We start from the raw sequence: 19985 nt of genomic DNA, 5'->3' as shown, positions 1-19985 counted from the left end.
ACCTTCTGGTCTCTGTGATTAGTTTGGCACAGTGGCCTGCAGCCCCTACTTTCGCACTGGCTCATGAGGGGAACCACTGGGGCAGGGGACTCTGGGTGGCCTCTGGGAAGCAAAGCGTCCCGGTCCTGAGGCACTAATGAACCTCCACTAACATCTCTATGCCTCGTTGGCTCAGCAGCATCTGCCCTGGTTTTACCAGTTTTGACGAGCCTAAGTTTGGAACAAGGTACCATGGACAGAAACAGGAAGCCGATTTGTTGAGAAACTAGTCTGACTCCGTCCTGGTCCTTCCACTGCAAAACAGCTTCCTGGCTCTCCAACCTGTGGCTTCAGGAGCACCACTCTCATCCTGAAGCATCCACACCCTCACCCAGATCCCCCAAGTGCTCAAGAGAAATTAATGCAGATGTCAGTGAGATCCTCTGCTCCCTGTGCTGGTGTCGGGGGAGGGGGAGGTGTTCCAGGAATCAAAGTGTGAAGATACCTAGCACCCCCATCCCTTCTCTCCAGAGCTTTCACTATTCACTGGTGCATCCAACTTTTTCTCCTTCCTACACCAAAAGCTCCATGGCAGTCCTCCCAGCAAGGATCCTTCCCTCTGAAACCATGGGCAAACAGCTTAGTGACAGGACAGACTTTATTGAGGCCCTCAGCCCTAGTTCTCCTTCTCCTGCACAGTCTTGGTTCCCCGGAGACGCCCGGTCCGGCGGGCAGCAATAAGACCCACTTTGCGGCCAGCAGGGGCATCTCTGCGGATAGTAGAAGGTTTGCCAATGTGCTGGTGGTTGCCACCTCCAAAAGGATGCTCCACAGGCTGCAGACAGAAAAAGGTGGCATTAATATAAGAGTGTGGACCCACCTACCTCAGGACCTGGATAAGAGCGGGATCAACTGACCTGTGCCAACAAACCATAACCCAGACCCTCTGTCACAGAAGGGAGACACTCCAGGAAAAGACTGGTCCATCTAGCCTCCCAGTCCCCAATCCCTGAACACCCCAACTGCCCATTTCTGAGCTACTTACGTTCATGGCCACACCCCGCACACGTGGCCAACAATTCCTCTTTGCCTTATACTTGTGGTAGGCACGGCCAGCCTTCAGAATGGGCTTGTCAATGCGGCCACCTCCAGCCACCACACCTGTTGGGAAGATCAGGCACCTCAGGAAAGTGCACCATACCTTCCCTAAACTTCAGGACCCTATCAGGCAGAGCATCCTTACCAGTGCCCCACCCCCATACTGATCACCCTCTCACTTTACTCACACACCATCATGAGGTTCCCAAAATCTCACTAACATCTTCTCAACTACCACCAAGCAGTAAATGCCTTTGCAGCCTAGCAGATGACATCAAGTTTCTTCAAGATTGCTTGAAAGGCGGCCAAGCCAGGCCTTTGCCCATACCATCTGCAATGGCTTTCTCGACCTATGGTTCTCTCCAGGGAAGCCCCCCTACTTTACCCCGTCTTACCAAGCAGGTCACTCAATCTAACCTCCAAATGCCAGCAAAAAGGCTGACTCAGTCTGTCACACACATCTCAACCAGTGTTGCTTCAACATACGCTCGAGAACATTCCTTGGCTGGGGCACCTGGGTGGCCTGGTTCGATTCAGTCGGTTCGGTTAAGGATCCAGCTCTTGGCTCTGGTCGTGATCTCATGGGTTATAGGTTCTAGTGGGGAGTCTGCTTGAATATTCTCTCCCTCTACCCCTCTCATGCATGCACTTTCTCAAATCTTTTTTTTTTTTTTTTTTTTTTTAAGATTTGAGAGAGCGAGCATTGGGAGGGTGCAGAGAGAGAGAGCAGACTCCCCACTGAGCAGGCAGTCTGCGGCTGGGCTTGACCCCAGGACCTTGGGATCATGACCTGAGGCAAAGACAGACCTGGCCACCCAGGTGCCCCTCAAATAAACAAATCTTTTAAAAAATAAAAGAAGGGGCGCCTGGGTGGCTCAGTCGTTAAGCGTCTGCCTTCGGCTCGGGTCATGATCCCGGGGTCCTGGGATCGAGCCCCGCGTCGGGCTCCCTGCTCAGTGGGAAGCCTGCTCCTCCCTCTCCCACTCCTCCTGCTTGTGTTCCCTCTCTTGCTGTGTCTCTATCAAATAAATAAATAAAATCTTAAAAAAATAAAAAATAAAAGAAAGAGGGAGAAAGAGAAAGGAAAAAACAGAACAAACATTCCTTGGGTTTGTTTCAAAGGTGTTGTCGTAACACCACATGAAAAAATCAGGTTTCAAATCCTTCTTAAGGCACTTACTAGGTAGCTTAAAGTCACATATCCACGAAAAGACTACTAACCCCTGTGGATGTGGGACTATGAATCGCAGAAGTCCGTATCACGCCTGACTACAGACAAGGCTGCCTAACAAGCCCCAGTCCCAGTCTCACTCAACTCCCAACCAGTGATGCCCACTTCACAGATACCAGCCGGGGTCTAGCTGGTGCCTGTTCACAAGCAACGCATAGCACAGAGCATCCCGCGGCTGCCGGCCACTCACCGACCACAGCTCTGTTGGCGGAAGAAATGACCTTCTTTGAGCCTGAGGGCAGCTTCACTCGGGTCTTCTTGGTCTCTGGGTTGTGGGAGATTACAGTGGCATAGTTTCCGGAGGCTCGGGCCAACTTGCCCCGGTCACCAGGCTTCTCTTCCAGACAGCACACGATAGTGCCCTCGGGCATAGTGCCCACCGGGAGCACATTGCCTATGTTGAGCTGGGCTGCAAGGAGAAGCGCCGCAGGTCAGCGCAGCCCGGCCACGCAGAAAGCCCCGCACAGCACTCCGCGTCCGGCCCCCTCCTCCAGCGGTCTGGGCGTCCCAGCCGGTACGTAAGGCAAACGGGCCGCACTACGTGCGACTTCCGCCTGGACGGGCCTCCTCGAGCAAGCACCCGCTCCCTCTCCACCCCGACCCTCCATCACGAAGCTCACCCTTCTTGCCGCAGTACACGAACTGGCCGGTGTGGATGCCCTCGGCGGCGATGAACAGCTCCGTTCGCTTCTTAAACCGGTACGGATCCCGGAAGACGACCTTGGCGAGGGGTGCACCGCGACCCGGGTCGTGGATGATGTCCTGCGGGCCGAGGGCGCGTGAGCGCCAGGTCCCCGCGGGGCCACCCGAGCCCCCACCCGCCCGGGGAGGGGGGCTCCCCGCACCTTCACGATGCCCTTGATGTAGCCGTGCCGCTCGGCGAAGTCCACGGCGCGCAGACGCGCGGCGCCCTTACGGTGCTTCACGTGCGCGCGGAACACCGAGCCGGCGCCCTTTCTCTGCCCACGGATGACACGGCCCATGGCGGTCTGGAGGTGGCTCACGGTCAGCGCCCAAGCGGCCCAGGCACCCCCGCCACCCCGGCTTCAGGGTCCCAGCTCCCCAGCATCCTCCCTCCAGGTCCCGACCCCACCGCGCTCCCTCTCCGAAGGCCCGCCGGAGTCCCTAGCGGGCCCCAGGGCGGCGGATGGCGGCGGATGGCGCCAGGGCCACCACGCCACACACACACCCTACCTGCTGCCGAGCGCGGCCGGAAAAGAGACGCGGCAGAGGAGAGCCGCCTTATCTTCCGGGGCGGGGCCGAGAGCCGCTTGACCTTCCGGCTCGGCGTGAGCCCGGTGCACGCCGGGACTCGCACTCGTCCCGCGGAGCCTGGCGGCCCTGGGGCCTCTGCGCAGGCGCATTGGGATGACGGGTCCCGCGGAGTCCAGGTGTCCTGGCGTCCGGCCGATGTCTGGCCGGCGACCCGCTCTCCCGCCGCGTGGTGAGCGTGTGGGCGGCGCCCGGGAGGGAGGTTGGAGGGCAGTCGGGACCTCACAGTAGTCTCCCGGTAGGCGGCCGTCGCCCGCTGAGCAGCCGAGGAGGCCCGGAGAGGTTGAGTGACTTTCCAGAGCGACTCGCTCCGGGCGTGGGGTCGCAGGGCTCCCCTCTTGGCCTGGTGAAGGCCCCCTGCTATGACTGGAGACTCCTTGCAATGGGCTCTCTTGTAGGGCAAGGGCCCCTTTCTAGAATGAGGCCCTTCCTCGTAAGGTGAGGGCCCCCTTTTAAGGAAACGGGTGGACCGTTTGGGAGAACGTGGTGGTTCACAGAAAACGGGGGTCTGGACGACAGAAAGCAAATGCCCGACTACCGCCGGTGCGGCCCCTCCGGGGACGCTGGGACTTTGTGCCCTGCTGGGTTTTCGGGAAGACCAGAGTGGCCGTACCTGGATGTGAGTGTGGGGGAGACAGGGACATCCTGGTTGCTTGGAGAACTTGGGCGGGGCATGGGGCCTCCATGGGGGTGGAGACGGTTGCCATGGTAAGACGGGGCGACGGCCGAGGCGCGGGAATCTCTGTCGGGATGGCGGGCCCCTCCCAAGCTGGTGGAGGAGGGGAAGCCAGCCCAGGAAATCGAGCAAAACTGGGGGTTGGGAGCGGGGAGGAGAAGGGGGTGAGCAAAGGGAGACTGGGTGAGTGACCCTGGGGTGAGGGAACACGATGACCCTGCTCAGAACCCCGTGGGGGGGGGGGCGGGTGGGCTTGGAGCTGAGAACGGGAACGAGAGCCCTGGGGGGTGTGACCTGGAGGTAAAGAGCAGGTCTGCCAGGGCAGGGTTAGGGTTAGCGGGCATAAGCCGCTGAGTGAGGGCTTCCTGGAGTTACACGGAGGAGTGGGAGGGGCCTTCAGGACAGGGTGCCTGGAGGTGGGATTCCTGCCTGAATGAGAACTGCCCACCGGCAGGTCAAGGTAGAGCTTGACCAGGGCTGTGGGTGTGCAGGTGAGGCCAGTAGGGGGAGAAAAAGTGGGGGGAGGGGAGTAAGGCAGAGGTCCCAGTGGACAGAGGCTTGCACTCAGGACTTTGGGGCAGGGTGTTTGCTAGCACCAGTGTGGTCAGGTAGGCCTTGGAGGGGTGGTGGCAAGAATGACATCGTGGGAAGGTAAGAAGAGGTGAGGAAGGGGGGGGGCCATGTGGCCACATGCTGAAGCTACAGAGGAGCAGAGCGGACTGGTGAGGCCCCAAGAGAGGCAGCAGATGGGTTGGCAGGGATGGGAGATCAGGCACAGCCCAGGCAGGGCGGGGGGCTGAGGGGCACCTGGGCCTCCTTGGGGCAGAATGAGGGGTTTTGAGGTCAGCCTGGGATAGGCGTAGAGGACCAGAAAGGCAGAGAGAGAGTGGAATGGAGGTGGGGACAGTACTTGGACACTCAGACTGTGGGGTCCCGAAGAAGGTCCCATGGGTCTCTGCGATGGGATATGGTGGGGGAGAGGCCCTCTACTCTCCCTTTCCTGGAGCTGGATGCAGCCGGAAGGTGACTAACCAGGCCCACTGCAGGACGAGTGTTCAGAGTCTTGCCATTGGTAGATGGTCAGCAATGTGTGAAACAAAGGCAGAAGAAAAATTATTAAATTTCCTTACTACCTACAGCCCATTGACAAGCGTTTAAAACAGGCAGAGTGATATTCCTCTAGGAGCTCAGCTGCCTCAATGTTAATACCTTGCTAAAGGCAAAAGGCAATCTTAGCCCAACCCCCGGGATCTTGTCAGTCTACTTTAACCTATAAAAATGTCTTTGGAGGGGTGCCTGGGTTCCTCAGTCAAGTGTCTGCCTTTGGCTCAGGTCATGATTTTGGGGTCCTGGGATCAAGCCCCATGTCCTGCACCCTGCTCAGCAGGGAGCCTGCTTCTCCCTCTCCCTCTGCTACTCCCCCTGCTTGTGCTCTCTCTCTCTGGTTGTCTCTCTTAAATAAATAAGTAAAATCTTAAAAAAAATGCCTTTGGAAACTTCCTTTATCTCTACCCCCCCAAGATACATGTTGGCAATCACCCCCCCATAAGCATATGACCCACCGATATACATCTGAAGGGTCTCATGACTGAGGTTTTATTAGACAGTAATAAATGACCTTTTCCCAACAATAGCTACCCACCTCAAGGTCCTGGAAACCTTGCTTCCAAAATTCCTTAGAGACTTAGGCTATCTCTAACCCCCTCCCAACTTGATAGTATATAAGGGGCCACTCCTTCTGCCTCCAGTGCAGCTCTTTCTGCCCATCGGTCCTGTCCCTGTGCTTTGATAAAACCACCTTTTTGCACCAAAGATGTCTCAAGAATTCTTTCTTGGCCTTCGGCTTTGAACCCTATCTTTCCTACATCAGTCAGTGCCACAGTCTGCGGTGAAATGGTCCGCAATGCCAGCCCGAGTTCCAAGGGATGTCTCGCAGCTGGGACCAGGGAACCCTCAAGAAGTGCTGCTCCAGGGGGCTTGTGTGCTTGGGCTCCTCCTGAAGGCCTACCTGGATATGGCAGGCATGGACTTAAGGGAGGGCAGCCAATGCTGGGGCTCTTGGAGGTGCCCTGCCTCATGCTCAGTGCATCTGTCCTTGCAGAGATGGGGTTCCTGGCTGGTGTGTCCCCCCCCCTTCAAAGTCCAGAGACCTCTGACTTGGCTCCATCTCACTAGCCTGAATGTCAACCTCCATGTGAGAGGCCAGCAAGCTTGGCACACAGCAGGGACTCCATAAATCTGGGTCACCTGATGTTGGGGGCCTCTCTAGGGACAGCCACACTGGGCATGGGGTTCTCAGGCCTCCAAGAGGGGCCCACCTGCCTCTACCATCAGATGGGACCCTCCCCACAAGGTACCTTTGCTCCTGCTGGTGAGCCCACCACCCTTTTCTAACCATCGAAGGTCACCTCTTCCCAGCGATTCAAACTTTATTCTCAGAAATTCTTTACTTCCAGGGCACCTGGGTGGCTCAGTCGGTTAAATGTTCAACTCTTGATTTCAGCTCAAGTCATGATCTCAGGGTCATGAGATCAAGCCCTGTATCTGGCTCTGCACTCAGCATGGAGTCTGCTTGAGATTCTCTCTCCTTCTCCTTCTGCCCCTCCCACTCATGCTCTCTCTTGAAAGAAAGAGAAAGAAAGAAAAAGAAATTCTTTCTTTCCTTTTAAAGTTGTTTTTTAAAAAAGAGGGGTCAGTGCCTGGCTGGCACAGTGGGTAGAGCACGCGACTCTGAATCGCAGGGTCATGAGTTCAAGCCCCATATTGGGCATGGAGCCTATTTAAAAAGAAAATGTTTCTTGTTACATACACAGAAGAATAATTTGGTATAAACATGTGTGCCCATGAACCTCTCCTGTCTTGTTCCACTTGACTCCCCACGCCCATCATCAGTTGCCCTTAACAGAACACTATTCATCATCTTTTATATGGGAACAATAATACTATCTTTCATAGGGTTATTGTGAGTTAAATCAGTGAATATACACAAAGGACATAAAGTGTGCCTACAAAAATCATCAGGGCTAAGGAAGTCAGAGTGGCTACACTTGGGCACCAACCAGGAAAGGTCATCTGAGTGCGACCAGAAGAGAGCCCCACAAGGCTTTGAGGTCTCCGGGCAAAATCAGCTTGCTGAAATGGGTACTAGTTTTATAGGGTAGTGTGTGAAAATTCAGCAGATCCCGTCTTTTCTGTTCTTTTTTTCCCCTCTCTTCTGAATTAAAGGAAATACTGAAGTAATAAGGGAGTATTCAGTTTTACATCAATGTCTGTGAATTGGACAGTTCTCAAGTTGTCCTCAATTTGAGGAAATGGCGGCGGGGGCGGGGGTGGCAAGAAGATAAATTAGGGAACTAATGGCGGTAATATGACCCACAGGAAGGCTGCAAGGGCAGTACTTTTTTTTTTTTTTAAGATTTTATTTATTTATTTGACAGAGAGAGACCCAACGAGAGAGGGAACACAAGCAGGGGGAGTGGGAGTGGGAGAGGGAGAAGCAGGCTTCCCGCCGAGCAGGGAGCCCGATGCGGGGCTCGAACCCAGGACCCCGGGATCATGACCTGAGCCGAAGACAGATGCTTCACCGACTGAGCCAACGACGCGCCCCAAGTCACTATATTTTATTTTTTTTAAGATTTTATTTATTTATCTGACAGAGAGAGAGAGACAGCGAGAGAGGGAGCACAAGCAGGGGGGAGTGGGAGAGGGAGAAGCAGGCTTCCCGCGGAGCAGGGAGCCCGACGCGGGGCTCGATTCCAGGTCCCCGGGACCATGACCCGAGCCGAAGCAGACGCTTAACGGCTGAGCCACCCAGGCGCCCCTGATTTGTTTATTATTATTTTTTAAAAGATTTTATTTATTTGACAAAGACACAGCGAGAGAGGGAGCACAAGCAGGGGGGAGTGGGAGAGGGAGAAGCAGGCTTCCCGCCGAGCAGGGAGCCCGATGCGGGGCTCGAACCCAGGACCCCGGGATCATGACCTGAGCCGAAGGCAGATGCTTAGCCAATTGAGCCATCAGGCGACCCAAGGGCAGTACATTTTAACGAGGCGAGCAGCCTTTTCGAAAGGACTGAGAATGACCTGGAGACTGAGCATCGCCTGAGGGACAGGTGAGGGCCCAGAGATTTGAGGTCAGACCCAGGTGGAAGGAATTCCAGCACTCCCATCCTGCCAGCTGACTGATGGTGACCCTCACCTCACGGGATTGTTGAGGACAAATGTGCCGTACTGCCAAGAGTTAGATAATAGAGCTATTCTTATGCTGTGGAGCTGGAGAAGGGAAGCTGATGAAGGTGGTGTCTAAGTTTTAGAAAGTCTGAAAGGAGGTAGTGGTAAGAAACGGGGCAGGTGGGAGGGAAAGGATGAGGTGCAGCTGCTGCTCTGAGTGAAGGGGACACCCACAAAAGCAAGAGAGGATGCGATGTCACCGATGTTCCTACCTGGCAGCTGATTCAGGCGATGTCTGAGCCCCCAGATGACGGAGTTTATAAGAAGCACTCATACAAGGCTGATCAATATTCAATGCTCAGTTAATGCTTGTTGGATGAAAGAATGACTGAAAAATCATACACTTGGACAAAGGAAGTAGAAAGAAAGTCTAGAGAGGGACTCGGCCTGTGGACTAGGAAGGTCAAAACTAAATCAAGTTGGGTGAAGGACGTCTCCTTACTGCTTGTTTTTGAGATGGGCACCATGGAAGATGGGGTGATCTTTTGGCTGAGCTCTCAGCATAGCACTGCTTAACAGAACATGTCTGAAGTCTACTTTCAGATTTGTGCTTTATCTTTAATTCTGAGCTCACCAACCGTCTTATGGGCACTGATCAGATGACCCTGGCACCCTGAAGCTGAGCGGGCTGCCCTAATCAGACACCAGCAATTCTGTGGGCACCTCTGGCTAGAGTGACAGATAGGCCATCCTAAGGCCAGTGCAGAGAGAGCTCAGCCGTCTTCCCAGCGCCTCATCACCTCTCTCTGTGCTGCCCACAGCAGTGATGGATGTACTGGGGAGGGGGCAGATCCTGCTGGAAGATGTGGCCACGAGAAACAGGAGACCACAGCCTGACACAGCCAGCAGTCCTCACCGGCTGCCCGAAAGGCTGGCACTGTGGGAGGCATCCTTTTTTTTTTTTTTAAAGATTTTAATTATTTATTCATGAGAGAGAGAGAGAGAGAGAGGCAGAGGGAGAAGCAGGCTTCCCACAGAGCAGGGAGCCCGATGCGGGACTCGATCCCAGGACCCTGGAATCATGACCTGAGCCGAAGGCAGACGCTTAACCATCTGAGCCACCCAGGTGCCCTGTGGGAGGCATCCTTAAGCCCTGCCTTCTTGCCCTTGCTGGCAGTTGCCAGGTTCTCCAACAGTACCTGACCAGCTGCTGACCCCCAGCTTTGCCTCTCATTCTAGCTGGGTGATCACACTGGGCTCGGCTACGAGGAAGCCAGCTCCTGGGGAAGGCACAAGCACCTGGCAGCTTATGGTGTGACCTCAGCAAAGCCCATGTGCAGCTCAGGTTGGGGTCTGTGGCTAGCAAGTGAGAAAAAAGGGAAAGGGAAAAGGGAAATTAGCTGGGCAAGTCCATAGCAAGAGCCAAGAGAAGAAGCCATGCCCAGCAAGGGCACAGGAGTCTGCACAGCCGCCCAAAGAGCTCATCTGTGTCCTGCCGGCACTGGCCCTGGGAGGGAGCTGCCTTAGGGGGCAGCCAAGGGTGCTGCCCGCGTCCCTCTGCAAAGCAGGAACATCCTGTCATAGGGCTTTCAGAGGAATTGGCAGCTTGGCTTCTTGAGCCACAGCTTGGAGAAGCAGGTTCTGCAAAGGAGGCAGTCCCAAATCCATGGCCTTGGCTGGACCAGCCCCAACCCAGGAAGACACCGCCCTGTGGAAGCCCCAGGACCCAGGCCCAGACACTCCCTCATTGACCTTGTGAAGTAAATGCCATGTCCTTGAAAGTCATGGGTTCCTAGAATTCTCATAGTTCTGGTGGCTAGAAGTCCAAGATCAGAGTGTGAGGACATTTGATTTCTTCTGAGGCCGCTCTTCTTGCTTTGCAGATGGCCACCGTCTGTGTCCTCACATGGTTTTCCTCTGTGCAGGAATGGACTGGCTGCTTCAGGGACAGCCCCATGGTCCCAGTGCTGTGCTGGAGAGCGCTTCCTCCCCTTTCCTCTGCCTTCCCTCCCTCCACGCCCTCCCTCCCAAGCCCCGCGGGGACCAGGCTCCCCATGAATCCTCGCTGGGGCCCAGGCATGGGCTGTGGGGTGCCCAACACAGGGAAACTGGGGGCCTCAGAGGGGTCCCACCAGTCACATCCCCACCCTGCAGTTGGATTCTGAACCCCATTGCTCCATTAAAATTGTTCTCCATTAAAATTGTTCTCACCAAATTACCAGCTGCAGTGGACTCTGATCATTCTTGCCCCTCAGGCGTTTGACCACACCTTCCCTTAAATAGTCCCTTCCCTGTGTTATCACACTGCACTCCCGGTTTTCTGCCTACCCCTGTCTCCTCCTCTGCCCAAGATTAATATTCTTTTCTGTCCTTGGGCCATCTGTCTTTTCATTTGGCACTCTTACTGGGCAATTTCATACACTGCCGTGGCTTAAATTATCTTCTGTAGATGTTGATGGCATTCCAATCTGCGCCTCTGGCCCACATCTCCTGAATTTCTCATCTCTGTGCAACTGCCCATAGGACACCTCTGGATGCCTCAAAACAAATTTAAAATCAAACTCCTCTCCTCGGGACACCTGGGTGGCTCAGTCCGTTAAGCGGCTGCCTTCGGCCCCGGTCATGATCCCAGAGTCCTGGGATCGAGTCCCACATCGGGCTCCTTGCTCAGCAGGGAGCCTGCTTCTCCCTCTGTCTCCCTCTGCTTGTGCTCTCTCTGTCAAATAAATAAAATCTTTGAAAAACAAAAAAAAGAAATACAAACTCCTCTCCTCCCAACACTTGCTCCCCATTGTATGGCAGTTACCTAGGGCACACATCAAGGCCTCAAAAACATTTGTTAAATAAGCTGGGGAAGGACTAGAAGACACTACAAATTTCCCTGACAGGGATGGAGACCCTGGACTGGAGAAGAGACCCCAGCTGCAATCCCACTGTAGAAGGACCTCTTCTGACAACGAGTGATACTGAAAGATCAAGGGATGGCACGGAGGCGGTTGCGATGTCTACCTCGTAGAAATAGAAGGATCTCACTGAAGATAAGTCTTAGGCCTCAACCCAAATCCCTCACCTAAAGCTACTGGTCTCAGACTTCTTTGACCCTGGGACTCAAACTCAAGCATTCTGCTCTCTTCCACTATTTGGGGTGAACACTGAAGCCTAGGCGGTGGGAGTAGGTAGAGGGGTTTGGACTCTTGAAAAATGGAATCTCAGGAGACTACAAGCCAGATGCAAGAGCGTAGGGTAGCATCAGAAAACTTACCAGTAAACAGGGATCCAACCTGAATTATACCGGCCACCTCTCCTTTCTTTCTGCTCCTAATCCCACAACTGCTCCCCTGCCTGGCCTCTCCCAGACGTTCCCACTCCCTCAGTCACTGTACCCCTGCGGCTTCATTCATCCCACACGAAGTCCGTGCGCCGGCTGTATGATAAGGAGGAAAGGAGCATGGTCCCTGACTTCATGGGACACACAGACCATGTCCTCCACCTCTTATGAATGGATAGATAAAGTGTAGTGATTCATACAGTGGAATATTGTTCAGCATTACTAGGAACGAAGTGTGGTGACAGATGGAAGCTACACTAACGAGCAGCACATAAAGTACAGAGCTGTGGAGTCACTCTATTGTACGCCTGACACCAGTGTAACATTGTGTGTCAGCCAGACTTTGACAACAAGAAAAAAAGAATGAGTTACTGATTCATGATACAACATAGATAAGCCTTGAAGACATGATGCCAAGTGAAAGAAGCCAGGCACATGGGGCACCTGGGGGCGCAGTCGATTGAGTGCTGACTCTTGGTTTCGGCTCGGGTCATGATCTCAGTGTCGTGGGTTCAAGCCCTGGGTTGGGCTCCGTGCTCAGCAGTCTGCTCGCTTTCTCTCTCCCTCTTTCTCTCCCTGTCTCTCTCTCTCAAATAAACAAAATATTTTTTTAAAAAAGAAGCCACGCACAAAGGATGTATAAAATCATATATGATTTCATTTATATGAATGTCCAGAATAGGTAAATATATAGAGATAGAAAGTAGATTGGTGTTTCCCTAGGGATGGGGGAGATAGTAAGATTGGGGAGTGATGGTGAGAGGGTATGTGGTTTCTTTTGGGGGTAATAAAAATATTCTAAAATTGGTCACGGTGATGGATGCACTGCTCTGTGAGTATATTAAAAGCCATTGCATTGTACACATTAACTGGGTGAATTGTATGGCATGTGAATTATATCTCAGGAAAGCTGCTTACAAATTTAAAAAAGCCAGGGTACCTGGGAGGCTCAGTTGGTTAAGCTCCTGACTCTTGATTTCAGCTCAGGTCATGACCTCAGGGTCTTGAGATCAAGCCCCACGTCATTCTAGGCATGGAGCCTGCTTACGATTCTCTCTTCCTCTGCCTCTGTCCCCAACTTGCACACGCTCTCTGTCTAAAAAAAAAAAAAAAAAAATTGAACAAGCCGTTCAAACCTGAGAAATCTCCAAGAAGACAGAGTAACTGCATTGATCAAAAAAGCTAGAGGCAAACAGGACCAGAGCTGCCCAAGGCTGGGAGAGGAGAAGGGAGGTTTCTCCAGTCCCTGAGGGCCAGGGAGGGGTTTATAACCTCCACCTTGACCTCAGGAACTACAGGGCAGCCCGTGAAACTAACAGGGGGTGAAAGAATGTGTCATCCTTCGGGAATAGAGTTGAAGCATGTGTTATGCAGGATGTGGTGACACAAAACAGAGTGAGCTTTGAGCAGGTCTTCAGTCCGTGAATTAGGACCCTAGACTGCTATCAGGGAAGGAAGCAGTTATGTGACAGAGACATACGAAGATGCTTCTTGTTCTCTTAGTGTTTGTAATCCCAGGTAATGAAGATCATGAACCTGCTACACAGAAGCTTGTTAATGCTGAGTGACCGGTAAGTAGCTATTCCTTATGCCATTCTACTATTTTTTTTTTAAGATTTTATTTATTTGAGAGAGAGAGAGAGAGAGCACAGGCAGAGGGAGAGGGAGAAGCAGGCTCCCCGCTGAGCCAGGAACCCGACTCAAGGCTCCATCCCAGGACCCCGGGGTCATGACCTGAGCCGAAGGCAGACGCTCAACCGACTGAGCCACCCAGGCGCCCCTACTTTTATTTTTTGTTTATTTATTTATTTTTATTTTTGTAATCTCTACCCCGAATGGGGGGCTCAACTCACAACTCCAAGATCAAGAGTCTCTGCACATTTATGCATGTAGCATGTAACTTATGGAAAGAAACATGGAAGGCTTCTATTCATTGTTCACTGGTTTACCTAGAGGGTGAGATTGGAGAAGGAGAGATTATGGATCCTGTTCTTAGTTATAAAGTATTCTTTGTCTTTTTAAAAATAGACAGGCAGTCCTTTTGCAAGGAGACATTTAAGGAAGAAAAAGAAAATCATCACTACCAGGAAATATCCTGCCTAATTCAAAACAAAATGACGCTGCCCCCTGAGAGTCACAAGAGCACCTCGCTATGTGTGGTCCTCCTGTGGAAAGCCCTGAGCCCCCTGGACAGCCCAGTTCCCTCTTCGGAGCCACCCCCCAGTACTGCTCCTCTCAAGCCATCAGCCTGTTCCGGAGTGGCCTTCCCAAGCAGCACCCCTGTCCTCAGTCTCTACCAGCACCATCCAACAGAAATGGAATGCCAACCACCAGAGTAATTTTAAATTTATTAATCACAATAAAAAAAAGAAATGGGGTAAAATTTAGTAATATATTTATGCTAACACATCTAAAATATAATTCAACATGTAATCAACATAAAAATTATTAGTGAGATATCATGCATTCTTTTTCATCTGTGCGTATCCCTCAAGCAAGTAGATGGCAGCAAGCCAGGAAGGCTAGGGCTGCCAGAAGAGAGCAGCCTCACCGCCACGAGGGCCCACCTCGTGCCCGGCCAACATGTTGGTCTGCAATGCCCGCGTTACAAGGAGCTACCCAGCATGCTGCCACCCAGTTCAGTGAGTCCTCTGTAACTACACCCGCACACCACCACCTGCAGTGGTGTGCGCCCAGGGCCCAGGCCTAGAGGAGGCCCCTCCATGCAGGAGGACTTGGGTCAAGTCACAGTGGAGATGCGCTCCAGGGGCTGGCCCTGTGTCCACTCTCTGAGCCCTCCTGCCCCCATCCAACCTGAACGTGCAGAACCACTGGCCCCTGAAGGACTCGGGGGCCACAGGAGGAAATGACCCTGTTGCAGGCCTCATAAGAGGGACTGAGAGGGTCACAGGTCTGAAAGGACATGGGGAGGAGGAACAGGAGGGCAAAGATGGTGGTATGAAGGCTCCAAAGGGGTGACGGTCTGAGGACTACCTTCACCTGTCCTAAAACACACCCGTTTGCCTCACCTGCTGGCCCTGGGCTGTCTGTGCAGATGCTCAGAGGGACCCCACCCAGGCACGGCCAGAGGGTCTCACAGACTGCTGATGTGCCACTAGAACCCACCCCGCACACCCAGGAAGGGAGCAGGACCCCCAAAATGAGGAGAGACCCAACGGTCCCCCAGGGCTCAGAGCATTTAGCTTGAGCTGCTCCCCCCCACCCCCTCCGCCCCAGCTCTGCAGATGGAAAGGGCTTCAGTGGCACAAGAGTGAACCTAGCCCCTTAAGAAGGCTCTTTCTCCTGCTGATGGAGGCTGCCAGACTGAGAGGAGGCCTGCTCAGGGACCTGCCACAAGACCCCGTGGGGGCAGAAACCCACCCCCCACCCCGCATCAGAATCGCCTGGGGAGCGATTAGAAAACACGGCGCCCTACACCCCGCATGCTGATTTATGGCGGGTGGGGCCTGATGACTCTATTACGGGCAGGATTGAGCCCCACTGCTCTAGAACCTTCCCACAGATCCCAGTGCAGTGAGGAGTCCATGGAGGTCCCCTCGCGGCCGAAAGGCCCAGGGAAGGGCTGGGCCACGCTGAGACGTCATCGGACTCTGCAAAACCGAGCTGGTAAAAACCTCACCCGCACCTGCCCCCCGCAGGCCGCCCAGAGTGAATTCTGCAGGAGCTGAGGCTCCCCGTGCTGGCCTGCGCGAGCCCCGGATTCTTCCGCGTGGCCGGCGGTCGCACGCCTGCCGCCCGAGCGGGTGCGGCGGCCCTTGTGGAGGGTGGCCCGCTGGCTGGCGGCACGACGGCGCACCCGGCAGGGGTACGGCTTCTCCCCGCCGGGCGTCGGCACTTGCGCAGGAGGCCGGAGCTGCGGCTGAAATGCTGGCCGGCCTGGCCGCCCCTGGAGGGGCGCGCGCCGGGGTGCCCCCCGAGGCGCCCCCCGAGGCCGGGGGCCTCCCAGCAGGCTGCGCAGCCGAGAGGTTTCTCGCCAGGGTGGAGGCGCTGGTGGCGGGGCCGGGGTGGGGGGAACTCCAGCTGGAGCCCCGCCCGCACGGGCCGCGCGGGCCGCGCGCGTGCGGGTGCTGCGGGAGGTTGGCCCGCGGGCCGAAGGTCCGGCCGCAGTCGGCACACACGGAGGGCCTTCCCGCGGTGTGCGCGACCGGGTGCCGGAGCAGGGTTCCCCGCTGGCTGAAGGCCTGGCGGCGCTCAGGGCCCGGGCGCGGCTCCTCGTCCGCGGGGTGCGCCGGTGGCGCCCGAGCCGCGCGTTCAGGGTGAAGGCGCCGCAGCCGAGGGGCCGCTCGCGGCGTGGACGCTCTGGTGCCGCCGGAGGGTGGCCCGCCGGCTGAAGCCCGTGCCGCACGTGGAGCACCAGCAGGGCCTCTCCCCGGTGTGCGTCCGCCGGAGGCGGGTCAGCTGGGAGCCCTGGCGCAAGGCCTTCCCACAGGCGCCGCACGCGAAGGACCACTTCCCCACGCCCGTGCGGCAGTGCTGAGCCGGCCCGGAGCCCCGCCTGAAGGCTCGGCCGCACTCCCCAGACCGAAAGCGCTTCTGCACCGTGTGGGGCGCAGGGGGGATGGTCCTGAAGCCCAAGCCGCACGTGCCCTGGCTCTCCGCGGTGGGGCTGCCCTAGTGGCCTGGGGAACCCATGGTCGCCCCACAGCCTCTACCCAAAGCACCACGCCCTTGGCCCCTTCCTCCAGCTGTCCCTTCCCTGCAGATCATGGCTACCAGGGCCTCGCTGCTCTCCCAACACAGAAACTAGCCCATGGCCGCACTCTGGCCTTGCCCTGGGCTCCGGTCTTCACAGCCTGGGCCCTCAGGACCTTCCCTGCATCTGCTGGTGCTTCTTCACCTCCACACCACTAGTTCTCAATACCTAAAACAGAACATCTAAGAGCGAGATAGAAAATGCACCTGGTCCCCCGCTGGGGGAAAGGGCTCAGCCATCACCTGTAAGGTGTGATACACGGAGCAGGTTCTCAACCTGGAGAAACTCTGAGAAGGAAGGAATGAAGCCAGGGAAGAACGCGTCTCTCAAGTACAGGAGGCTCAGCCTGGTGGGGGTCCGACTGTGGGGAGGCCTGCCATGATTGTCTGGAGAGATGGGGAGGCTTCTGTGGGTTCCTCCTGCTTCCCTGCACCGCCTGCATCCCTCTCCCTGCCCAAGGGAGAAGGGTCTTTGGGGAGATAGAATGGGGGCATGGAGGTCAGCCAGGGAGAAGCACACTCTGGACTCTGCCATTTGCTAGCTGTGTCTCTGACCAGCCTCTGTAGCTGGGGGAGCTGAGCTGCTTTGGGCCAGAAAGACCCAGAGAGCCACGGGGCTGGGGCAGGGCCCTGATCTCAGATGAGGTGTTTCCCCCGGGCCTGGAGAATGATTTCCTCACCTCTGGGGCTCGGGCCAGCTTGGTAACCCCCCACAGGGAGAAGACCACAGGCCCCTGGAGGTGGTTGGGGTTAACCAAAGCTGGTTTACAAGGACCCTCTTACCCTGCCCTGCTATCCAGCAGAGCTCCTCACGATGTCCTGCATTCACTCCCCAGTGCTCATGGGGGTGGTCCCACTGCAGGCAAGCCATCCTGCCCTGGGGTCAGCCTCACTCCTGTAGTTCCGCCACACCCCTTCCTCTCTCCCAGCAGATCTGCCTCTCCACAGCCATAGCTAGCCCTTGGGTTTGAGGCCTTCTCTCCTGCCTTGACACCAGCTCTTGGTGGGTCTCACGTGCCAGCCACGGAAGCTCTTGAGGCCAGCCCCAACCACAACGGTGAGGTTCTGTGGGGTCAGGCAGGGCAGACAGAGTCTGGCCTGAATCCAGAAGAACCCCAGGCTCTCTCTCTGTACACACCTGACTCTTCCCCACCCTCCAGCTTGTCTTCCTGCTCCATCCTGACCCCCATCTGATGCTCCTGGTCTGGCCTGGGCATACCCCGACCACACCACAGTCCTCTGAGGTGGAGAGTGTGTGCGAGGTGCTCTGCCCCCCCCCCAAACATCTGGCTTCATCCAAAGATGAGCTTGTTCAGGAGGAACAGCCCCACTTTCAGAAAAGAAACAGGGGGGCGCCTGGGTGGCTCAGTCAGTTGAGCGTCCGACTCTTGGTTTCGGCTCAGGTCATGATATCAGGGTCAGGAGATCAAGCCCTGGGTCAGGCTCCACACTCAGCGAGGAGTCTGCTTGAGATTCTTTCTCCCTTCTTCTCCTTTTCTCTCTGTCCCTCCCCCCACTTGCGTGAGCATGCGCACACACTCTCTCTCTGAAACAAATAAATAAAAAAAGAAAAGAAGAGAAACAGGGCCATGAGCCCAGCTCTGTAAAGCCTGTGGGTTGTGTCCCCACCCAGGCCCTGTGTATCTCCTCATCCAGCATGGATGCTATAACCCCCCAGGTCACATCCTTCCTCCCCTCATCCAGACCACATCCCAGCTGCCACCTGCAGATCCTGAATCCAGGCTTGCTCCTGTGGGCCTTGCCAGGTGTGGGGAAACACACCCACACATCGGGTGCCCTGTAGCCCTGACTCCTGGCTGTTGAGGAAACAACTACAGCCCAGGAGGTGCTGACCCCTCAACCCACACCCATCTCTGGCCCAGGAGGTGCTGACCCCTCATCCCACACCCATCTCTGGCCCAACACAACTGGGGCTGGCATGTCAGGGGCTAGGTGCCTACCTCTAGGGGCATCTGCATCTGCATGGGCATCACACTCTACTTCCACAGTATGAGTGTCCAACCCCCTGCAAAAGACAGTGAGGGACTAGGACCCTGTGTCGCCTGCAGGGGCCTCCCTTGGGAGTAGCTGCTCTGCCTCTCTGCCCTGGAAACTCTGTCTACTGGCCCTGCTGGGAAGCAACACATGCTTCCAGGACACAACTAACCCCAGCTCAGTCATTTCAACTGCTGAAGCCTCTGGAGCTCTGTCACATCTAGAACCCAAAGCCGCCTTCCTGGGTGACATCTTGCCCTTCCCGTCAGCCCTGTGTGTGCGGGTCACCTTCCAGCAGCTCCAGAACCCTCCACAGCTCTACGTCAACCTGTAATCACAGGACCAGAGTCTGAGTGTCAGACGCTCCCGAGGAGCCATGTGCGGTGGGCGGGGGGGTGGGGGTGGGGGGCACTCTCCCTTCAGATGCTGGCCTAGATTGTCTCTTGAGTATCTAGCACCTGCCACTGTAGGAACCTGTATTGAATGGAAGGGTCAGAAGTCCCCTCGGCAAGGCCACCTAAGCCCTTGCTGGACAGCTCTAAAGGCTGAGATGGACTTTGCATACAATGTCCCACCTCCTGCTCTGTAACTTTCCGGTGGCGCCAACTCTGTGCCCGGGGTGGGGGGTGTTTTTTCTGTTTTGTTTTCCTGTCTCAGGCAGGCGCTGGTGAGCCTCAAGCCTCCTCTCCACAGTCAACGCACTTTTTCTAAATGTTTGTAGCTTCTGCTTACAAAGCATTGAACTGGGAGAAGCCAAAAGACTGGAAGCTTTCACCGTCAAAGGGAGGCTGTGCAGATACGTACAAGGACACAAGCACCATCCTGTGGTGGGACTGGCGCGGTGTGAGGGCGGGCTCAGCAACAGCAGAAACAAAGGCTCTCATTTCAGCAAGAGAACTGGCGGGGGAGGAATTTCTAAGAGGCTCTAATTTGAGGTTTTACACACGGAACTTCTCAGAACACTCACTCTTTCTACCCAGAACCCAGGTTCCTTGTCGCCAGAAAGATACTTTCTAAGTACAGCTGCTCACAGACGTGACCTAGGCTCACATAGCATGTCTGTCACTTTTGCCGATTTCGGGTGCAAAACTTTGGAGTTGTTTCTTTTCTCCTTCCTCTTATAAAACCAGAGAACACATCCCCTTACGATGGTATGACATGTGAGTTTCCAGGCAGCCCTCCCAGGTAGCAAACCACAAATTACATGGGCACATTTAATAACACACCGACCAAAACTGATGAGCTGTCTGGAATCAGGCATGAAGTATGCAGTTGATAGTTTCTACATATCATTTGTTTCTTCTTGAATTTTTTTTTTTTAAGTAGGCTCCACGCCCAGCGCGGAGCCCAACCTGGAGCTCGATCTGATGACCCTGAGATCAAGACCTGAGCTGAAATTAGGAGTCAGACGCTCAACCAACTGAGTCACCGAGGTGCCCCTTGAACTGTTTCCATGTCTGTAATCAAAGTCAAGCTACCAGCCCAGCCCCTCGCATCTGCACGTTTGTCTGAGCCCGCCCCCCC

The 19985-nt window shown here is 55.3% G+C and overlaps 2 protein-coding genes and 1 long non-coding RNA gene across 3 annotated transcripts in view; 1 reads left to right on the top strand and 2 right to left on the bottom strand.

Moving 5' to 3' along the window:
- Window positions 1-619: 619 nt before the first annotated feature.
- RPL8 (ribosomal protein L8) lies at window positions 620-3578 on the bottom strand. Its single transcript, XM_021688884.2, has 6 exons — window positions 3503-3578; window positions 3154-3297; window positions 2929-3070; window positions 2499-2717; window positions 1025-1140; window positions 620-814 (listed from the first exon to the last, which is right to left on the bottom strand). The coding sequence occupies exons 2-6, from the start codon at window positions 3289-3291 to the stop codon at window positions 656-658; spliced, it is 774 nt and encodes a 257-aa protein (XP_021544559.1). The 5' UTR covers window positions 3292-3297; window positions 3503-3578; the 3' UTR covers window positions 620-655.
- Window positions 3579-3696: 118 nt separating this feature from the next.
- LOC110579284 lies at window positions 3697-14192 on the top strand. Its single transcript, XR_002480246.1, has 3 exons — window positions 3697-3752; window positions 13257-13324; window positions 13782-14192. It is a non-coding gene; the product is annotated as an uncharacterized LOC110579284 (long non-coding RNA).
- A 1833-nt stretch (window positions 14193-16025) lies between these two features.
- The window catches only part of LOC110579208 (zinc finger protein 696-like), a 10648-nt gene continuing 6688 nt past the window's right edge, over window positions 16026-19985 (bottom strand). Inside the window, exons 2-3 of the mRNA XM_021688745.1 lie at window positions 17481-17531; window positions 16026-16385 (exon numbers count right to left, since the gene is read on the bottom strand). Of these exons, the coding sequence (XP_021544420.1) occupies window positions 16026-16385; window positions 17481-17531 (411 nt within the window). The remainder of the gene's footprint in view (window positions 16386-17480; window positions 17532-19985) is intronic.

The sequence above is a fragment of the Neomonachus schauinslandi genome, chromosome 4 (genome assembly GCF_002201575.2).
Source record: "Neomonachus schauinslandi chromosome 4, ASM220157v2, whole genome shotgun sequence".
NCBI lineage: Eukaryota > Metazoa > Chordata > Mammalia > Carnivora > Phocidae > Neomonachus > Neomonachus schauinslandi.
This window is presented reverse-complemented; position numbering and strand designations above follow the sequence as displayed.

Bases quoted from the DNA above. Each gene is read 5' to 3' on its own strand.
- RPL8 (XM_021688884.2), bottom strand. From the start codon at position 3,291: ATGGGCCGTGTCATCCGTGGGCAGAGAAAGGGCGCCGGCTCGGTGTTC. The intron at 3,071-3,153 runs GTGCGGGGAGCC...CTCGGCCCGCAG, and splicing joins ACATCAAGGGCATCGTGAAG to GACATCATCCACGACCCGGG. The intron at 815-1,024 runs GTAAGTAGCTCA...TTCTGTCTGCAG, and splicing joins TGCGGGGTGTGGCCATGAAC to CCTGTGGAGCATCCTTTTGG.